Source organism: Branchiostoma belcheri, unplaced genomic scaffold, assembly GCF_001625305.1.
Source record: "Branchiostoma belcheri isolate BF01 breed outbred unplaced genomic scaffold, Haploidv18h27 scaffold215, whole genome shotgun sequence".
NCBI lineage: Eukaryota > Metazoa > Chordata > Leptocardii > Amphioxiformes > Branchiostomatidae > Branchiostoma > Branchiostoma belcheri.
The window spans coordinates 269405-278142 of NW_017803658.1; the positions used below are offsets into that span (position 1 = coordinate 269405).

The following is an 8738-nucleotide window of genomic DNA, read 5'->3' on the forward strand; positions in this document are numbered from 1 at the left end:
GACGAAGTCTTTATTTGTGACAGAGTACTGGCTGTTCAGCCTAATAGTCATATTCAATTAACTTGATATCTTCAGAGCTCTATACAAAACTGAACCTGTGTCGACAGCCATGACGAATTGACTGTTTTGAGCGCAGAGCGCAAAGAGGTGAAAGCAAAACTGAACCGTGACGCCAACCAACGAATTGACTTCTTTTGGCGCAGAGCTCTGCGGGTTCCGACGGTTATAAAGCATACAGAGCTCCGCGACAAAACAAGTCAATTCGCTGGTTGTCGTCACTGTTGAGTTTTGCTTTAAATTTTTTTAGGTCTGCGTTCAAAACAAGCCAAATCGATGGCTCGCGTCAGTTTTGTATAGAGATCCTCGGATTCGCGATATCCCAGCAGAGCTCTGCGACAAAATAAGTTAATTCGTTGTACAATAAAGGTCTTTAATTCACTATATAAAGGGCTCTGTAACCTGCGACAAATTAAGAAAATAGTCTACGGAGCTCCAACCGCGGAGCTGCAATTTTCCGTCTCGTAAACGGTCGATGCCATTCGGCTGGTCGATGCCATATCCGAGCAAGGAGTTTCTACTAGGTGTAGAAGCGTATGATAACTTTTTTGGGGGTCAAAAAACGAATAAAAAGTGATATACACTATAAAAAGCAATATTCTAATTGGAAGTATAAGGGAAGGTCATGTCGAATTGTAAATGTTAGTAAAAAAAGGGCAAGCTGAGATTCAAACCCGGGTCTAAACTCTAAAACCATAACCTAAACCCGTTACCCTAACCTCTACGCCACAAAACATCACGGTGTGGATGGACCATTCTGATACACATAAAGTTAGCCGTTCTGCGATATGGCATCGACCGTTTTAAAAGGCGGCGACCGTTTACGAGACGGAAATTAGCCGCGGAGCTGCTAAAATAGCCCTCCGAGAGTTGTCACAAACAGCTCTGTGACCAGACAAGTTAATTCGTTAAACCTTTAGTATACAGGAACAATATTCAGAGAGACAACATATTTGCTCCATAGAAAACAAATAAGTCCAAACAAACATGCTTTTTCCCAGAATTTTGTTGTGTGATCGATCATGCAGGGTGGCACCTATTGTCCTGTATTTTACAACCAACATCCGCCCTAATCGAGACGGCCACCCGCACACAAAACAAGCCATGCACAGTTGTGAACTAGGTGTGAACGTGATAATCCAAAAGTCAAAAGAGTGCAAAACTGAACCTGCGACCCCAGCCATCGAATTGACTTGTTTTGAACCCAGAGCTCTTCATGCTTTATATTTTATTAGGTTAAGTAGAGATAGTAGGTTCGATAAGTATATCGTACACGTAGAAGTTGTTAGCAAATAGTCTTATATCACCACATTTTTCTTGTTAATGTCTGTATGCAATTAGCCCTCGGGCATGAATTTGCAATAAACATCAACAATATATATATTACTGACGGAGCTAGGGCTGTCCAAGAACCTCTATGAACTCTGCTAAGTTTTGTTTGCTTGGGAGAGCCCCTGCACGAGTAGTCACACTGAACTAGCTTAAAATCCACTGAGCTCTATACAAAACTGAATTGGTTTGTTTTGAACGCAGAGGTGATAGATTTAAAAGCAAAACTCAACAGTGACGACAACCAGAGAATTGACTTGTTTTGTCGCCGAGCTCTGTGCGTGCTTTATGACTAATCTCCAAGCAGATATTTTGGTGGGGGTAAGACAGTATCAAATTGGCCAGTCTGTAACCATTTCCCCAACCTTGGGTGGGGAAATGGACACAGACTGGCCAATTTGATACTGTCTTACCCCCACTAAAATATCTGCTTGGAAATTACTTTATGACCACGGAGCCAGAGCGAGCTGCGCGAGCACCTCCATGGAGCTCTGCGAAGTTTTGTTTGTTTGGGAGAGCCCTTGGTACGTTACAAAGTCTAGTACTAGTAGTCACATTGAACTGACTCAAAATCTACGAAGCTCTATACAAAACTGACGCCAGCCATCGAATTGACTTGTTTTGAACGCAGAGTTCAAAGATTTTAAAGCAAAACTCAACAGTGACGACAACCAGCGAATTGAGCTGTTTTGTCGCGGAGCTCTGCGGGGGTATCGCGGAGGGCTGTACGAGCAACCTCCATGGAGGTTGCTCGTGCAGCCCCTTCTCTGAACATGTGTCTACAGAATAGCAGTCATGTATTTGGCACACACCACTTCCAAATGACTCATTTGGGGGACTTTAATGGCTATTTTCAGCAAAAAAAGGGCCAAAAGTGCTATACCCGTTCCATGTTCTATCTAAAGAATGTTCGGTTCCATCCATGGAACACCGTATTCCATTGCGGGTTACCTGAGGTCACATTGCACCTTCGTGCGTAATGACCCACACATTCAATTTCATGTGCCTAAGACCTTCAAAATGTATCAAATCTCATCCTTGTTAGTATTTGCATACCTGTAATAAGATTAGTAAAGCTTTCGAGATTCAATGTGCTTGTTCTTGCATCTTTGTTCTCAATTACATACATGTAGCTACTATATAATTCATTTATTTGAGCATCTTTGCCAGTTTTACACTCGGGTAAGTTTGGAATAGTCCACTTTTGCGTGGGAGGGAGATGGGCTGAAATATGCTGTATTTGCTCCCAAGCAAATGTCGGCCTCTCTAGTTTATTACAGTTTCTAATTCTATTACATTGAACAAATTAGCATGTACATTGTATCTCTAAATTGTAGCATGGCACACACATGTAGCTCCAATCTAATGTGTTATTTTATCTCAACCAGTTGGTTTTTTTTGCCAGATATGAAAACTACATCACATGCACACATTATCTGTCCTCTCTGTCATGTCTAGTGAATGCTTATTAAATTTTGATCTTCAATTTCTGTCATCCTGGCTCCCAGGTTACTCTCACTTTCCATAGTTTCGCATTTATTTTTATGGCTTCACCACACCACGAATGAAACCATATTGCTTTTTCTGATGTTTCTTCTCCTCCTCCTTCTTCTTCTCCTGCCATTTTTTAAATGGATTCAGCTTCTTTATTTTGGGGCCTAAGGACCTGAAATTTGGTATGGAGGTACAGTGGGCAAATACCCCCAGGCGTTTTTTAAATTTTGGTGATACAGGCTTTTAGAATGGTTTTATTTGAGCTTTTTGGCTGTGTTATAGCAAATGTATTACTGTGCTGTGTACCACGTTTGGGCATGAGTCATCACAATGGAATGCAGGGCATCAACCAATAGGCATGCAGCTTTCCTCTATTCTTCTTGCTGATTGGCTGTTGGGATTTAACTTGATTAACACTTGCACAGAGCATTTCCACCTGCACAGAGCATTTCTTGCTGATTGGCTGTTGGGATTTAACTTGATTAACACCTGCACAGAGCATTTTCATACTGACAGTATGTCTGTATTCAAGTGTTTTGGTAGGTATTTCAAGCTTTCCTGCTCCAGCATTGGAATGCGGGGCATGAACGTTTTTTTTTATTTTGAAAGTCAACAGTTTGCATTATGCAATTAAAAATCCTAACCAATAAAGTAGGGAATAGCTATCCAACTGTTGTTTTAGTTGTATGTTACTTCATATTATAGTTATATCAATGTAAATCATTGTTTTCCCTTGTGTTTCTCATTCTTTCCCTACCGTGTCGTAAAATGTGGTGAAGCCATCGCTGTATTTGCTCCTAAGCAAATATTGGCCTTTCTAGTTTAAGCTTAACTTTCTCAGCTCAACTTGTATCAGATGGCTAGTGTATACCCCTTTATTTTCTAACAGAAACAAAATAAAACACGCAAATTTCTCTCAGTATTTGCATTTTCTCTGAAGTTAAGTTTCATTTTTCACAAATGTTTCATTTAATTATAAGCTTGATCTGTGTTTTGTGTAATTTTTATCAGGTAACTTAAATTCACTGTCATTATTCTACATTCCTGATTGAAGTATGGACATTCTTAAGATACGTTTTAAGATGTCCACCTTCCTGATGCCACAAGTATGAGATTTCTGGCAGTTACCTTGATTATGAAAATATTGTGAGTATTTTCCCATTTAATATTCCTCATTATTATCCTCAACAAAAACATAACCTTGGCAAAGGTAAATAATACAATTATACTTGTAGTTAAACAAGTTTGGTCAGCCATTGTTAGTCATGCATCTCACCAACTAATGTTTTAAGTGGTAAATTGTTGACTAAATTTCCATCTTTGAGATGCAATTTACATTTTTGTACAGGTGTTAAGTGTCCGCTAATGTTTTATTTTTGCCAGGTTAGGTGCCCAGATACACGTATATGCGTACATACATTGTATTAGTATCAGGTGCACAGCTCCTCTCATGATGTTAATTCTTTGCTGCAGATACGGCTGTCTGTCCTGCAGAAGGTTCCCAGATTGGAGCTGCAGGACTTACCTGTGGTGGTGAAATTTCTGCTCCAGTCTGTCAGTGCCTTTGATGTTGTGGAGGTACTTTTCATATATTACTTCTCTGAATGAAAATCTGAAACTTCCCCAATCTAAGTTTGGCTTCTCTTGAACTACACACTCAGTCTGGTACAGCATCAAGTGCATGTGCCTAGTACACAGACCAGAACAGAATAGTTGACATGCAGAGCCCCATGCACAATTGTAATTCAGTTGAAATCAGGATTGAAATCAGGATTGAATTTGCATTACCTTATTAAAACTCTTTCAGCTCATACTTCAGGGTTTGGCTCAGAACATGTACATGTATAATTATACAACTCAAAATATACAACATTTTTAGATCCAAGCAGACTTTTAAATTGACCATAACTATACATAACTATGTAGCTTATTCTAAGTTACATGTTGTAGCACAGTTTCAGATTACCATCAAATATTAAACTGTTTGTAAAATTGATAACTTAAGTTAAATGCAGATGAATTTTTCAACTGTGTTCATTATACACGTAGATGAGGAGACCTACTCAAGTAAGTACAAGTAAGTTCATTATACATGTACATGATATGTTGTCTTTGTAACTGTTTCTGAGGTTTTATTGAGAAGTACAATCAACTTAAAGACCATGCATACATGTACCTGTGCTTTGCACTGAATAAATAAAAGTAAGAAATTCACAGACAAAGTGAGCTGCAGTTGCCATTCTTGGTTAGGTGGTGCAGGAATTACGGGACCAGCTGGACCTGACACCAGGGCTGTCTGCAGAGAGGGGAGCTGCAGCTGAGAAGTTAGTCACAACTTTAGATACCATCTACACTACTGAACACCCTCCACTATATGTATGTATGTATGTATGTATGTATGTATGTATAGAGTAGAGACGTTTGTAGCATACGTACGCATGTATGTATGTATGTACATATGTGTGTATGTATGAGACGTTTGTAACGTATGTATGTACGTATGTATGCATGTATGAGACGTTTGTAATATTCCACATTTGTCATTTTGCCATCTACCAGTATTAATATCAGGAGCCATGATATTGATTGTTTTTTGACATTGTATCCTTAGTCTTGCAACTTTTTATTAACTTTTACTGTAATTAGTATCTTTTGATTCTTCCACCCTCTGTACTCGCAGGTCTTGCCGTGGCAGTGAGGCACTGATTCTGGATGCCATTCGTTCGGGTATAACCTTTCAAAAGACTATTGCTGAAGCCTGGATAAAGGTGTGTGTTTTTCAAAGGTGGGGGGGGGGATTGGTGATACATGAACATGTCTAAATTTGTGTTGTTGTACCTGTACCTGAACAATTTGACACTTAAGACTTAGTAATTAACCTCAGTCCTGTGTTGCTTAAGCTCATGTCTTTGCCTAATTATGTTAACTGAAAGTTTCCAACTGACAAATTATAAGTTTTCATTGATTATGCTAATAATTATATCAGTTGATCATATTCTCCACTAAATGACAGTCTTACAATGTATCTCAACAAAAAATTCAAAAATACATTATTGTAACACAGCGGTATGACAAAATACCTCAACCGACCGCTTCTGGTCTAATGTGGAGTGTACATAGGTTAAAATCCTTTGTAACACTATGGATATATTGTCTGTGCAATTATCACTGCAATTCTAAATGTTTTTACCTGTTTTTTATGGCATGCCGTATGCCCCGCAGAACAGGGTCTATCGTCTTGTTTGTTCATGTCGAGCCACCGGAATGCGTTGTGCTGTAAATAATCATAAGGAAAGTAAAAAAAAATAACTTGTGCATCACAGAAACTCAGCAGATATGCAGGGGAACCTCTTTAGACATGTTTCCTGTGGTGTAGCACTCAATACCTGAGCCTCAAGTATTGGGTGGACATTTTGCGGGGTGTAACTTTTGCGGGGTGTAAGTTATAACTTGAAGAAACAAATATTTAGGAGATACTGTACATGTGTGATTTCTATTTATAATCACAAGACAATGTATCCAGAGCATTAAAAAGGGTCCATGAGCCATGTACACCAGGGGTGCTTCGCCCTCATGTAACAAGCCAGCACCCTCATATCAATTTTCAGATTGAAGCCTTGGTTGCTACTTTAACAACATTTAGTCTTTCCCAAAATGATCTTTTTCCAGTAAAAACATACAAGCAAGACCACATAACAATGTATTCTAGCATTGCAAACTATATGTAGTTTGTAGGGCAAAGACTGGTAATGGACTGTCCCATTCAAATGCATGGAAAACGTCAGAAAGAAGGTGTGAAAAGTCACCTGCCTGAGTGAAACTGCACCAAAAACACACATTCATAGGGTAACTCGGCCTCTAAACTGTCCATTTTGTTAATATAAAAATACATGTATTCTACATTGCTAAAGGCATCTGAACGCTAAGCCAAACTTTCAGAATTGCCCTTTGACCTCTAGATCTGTCACTGATGATGGTAGCCAAACTCAGGACTTCTTTTGCGACATGGACACCCCAAACATGGCCCAAAATCCATTTTTGTTACATAATCAAATACAAATAACCCTTACCTATAACATCCAGCTGCAAAAATGTAACAGTTCCCAACATCAAGACATTTTACACTATTTTTGTACATGCGGTGCTGAGGGTACTCACTTGGGCCCCTCTAGGCATGCACATATTCCTGGCATTTGCCCTTCATGTAGCAGTTTGATGAATGTGTTGCAATGTTCCCATGTGAAAGGTTAAATGAGCTTGTGGCAAACCCAATGTTGCAATCTTGATCTGGAGCGACAGGGCGAATCCAAGAAACAACAAATTAAATTGGTGTGGCCTAAGGGAAATATGAAATGCTTGAATGGTGTTTTATGCAACCAGGCTACATTATAGTTGTTTGTTTTTTAGTGAAAAAACACAAGAGTTCAAATTTCCCCCTCAAGTAGCCTCAGAACGTCCCATTTCAACTTCAAATTTTTAAAGGCTTTGCACCAACCCCCCCGTGTACACTATACGACATCCAGTAGATTTCTAGCGGGGACCAATCAGAGGGCTGCTGACAGGTCACCGACTAGCGACTATTAGCACCTTGTTTCATGTAAATGCCATGAACTCAACCAGAGCGCGTAATTGTTTCTTGTTTACTTCAGTACTAAGTACTAGTACTTCCACAATTAGTTTGTAAAATGTAAATGCCATGAACTCAACCAGAGTGCGTAATTGTTTCTTGTTTACTTCAGTACTAAGTACTAGTACTTCCAAAATTAGTTTGTAAAATCATACGTTAGTAAAATCTACTTAGATGAACAAATCGAAACGGGCGTGTAGACATGAAGTTTTACAGATTCAAATGTGGCTGCACTAGCGCTAATGGAGCGACCACTACGGGAGGAAAAGATCTTAGCGAAGCCGAGATTTGTGAAGCAAACCCAACCCATTGAAGTCGGGCCACCAAACATAAAAATGGAGGAAAATGACAGACAACAAGCCAACAAAGACAACATCACCAGACCAACAAACTTGGAGAACACCACAGCAACTTCAAGCGCTAACGTTGTAAGAACTGTGGAACCTCAAACTATGTTTGCGTTAGCGGAAAGGCTGCCGAATCAACCATACCACTACATGCAAAACTGCGACGAAAAAGTAACATGGGTTCGTCCCAAATTTGGACGCAAGTGAGCTACAAAAGTAATAGAACCTATGCATCTTGCTTGTTGCTGTCAACTTACCGATAGATGTACGCACTATAACTTGCCATACCCTGCCAAACACGACTACATTACTGTTACTCTTCATTTTGTGCTGTATAATGTTTATGCGTTACATTATTTATCATTGCCATTTCTGTGAATTCCTTAAAACATCTACTGTTAGTTTGTGTAACATTACGCAGTGCTATAATCTGCGTAAAAAGTGGGCTTCATTGCGTGTTATCTGCCAAGTCGTGATGGTACTGAAAAAACTGTTTTATTGTGCCGTTGTTCTACAAACAGCCAGCAGAATTATGAAGATACCCGTTCGAATGTTCTCAATACACATACTGCAAACTAAAGAAATGGCAGTCCTACGAAAATTCTCTTTGTAATGTATAAGCGCTTTATACCGACGAACAATGGGTGTGAAATACATGTTTTCCCAGTCGTGTGCCACCGGCTCCGTGGTACTTTACAAGTGAAAGAACCGCGTCCGTGGACCTTGATAAATTATTCAAATTATTCAGCAGCCCTCTGATTGGTCTCCGCTAGAAATTTACTGGATGTCATTCAGTGACGAGCCCCCCCCCCGGTCTAGGTAGGGTTAAACGGCCGAAAACTCATGCGCGCGCGGATGTTATCCATATAATCAAATCAACGTGG

At 39.6% G+C, this 8738-nt stretch overlaps 1 protein-coding gene across 1 annotated transcript in view; it reads left to right on the forward strand.

The window, feature by feature from the left end:
• Positions 1–8738, forward strand: part of LOC109470009 (Fanconi anemia group D2 protein-like) — a 68553-nt gene that overhangs the window by 20753 nt on the left and 39062 nt on the right. Inside the window, 3 exon segments of the mRNA XM_019768790.1 lie at positions 4354–4458; positions 5131–5204; positions 5561–5648. Coding sequence (XP_019624349.1) covers positions 4354–4458; positions 5131–5204; positions 5561–5648 — 267 coding nt within the window.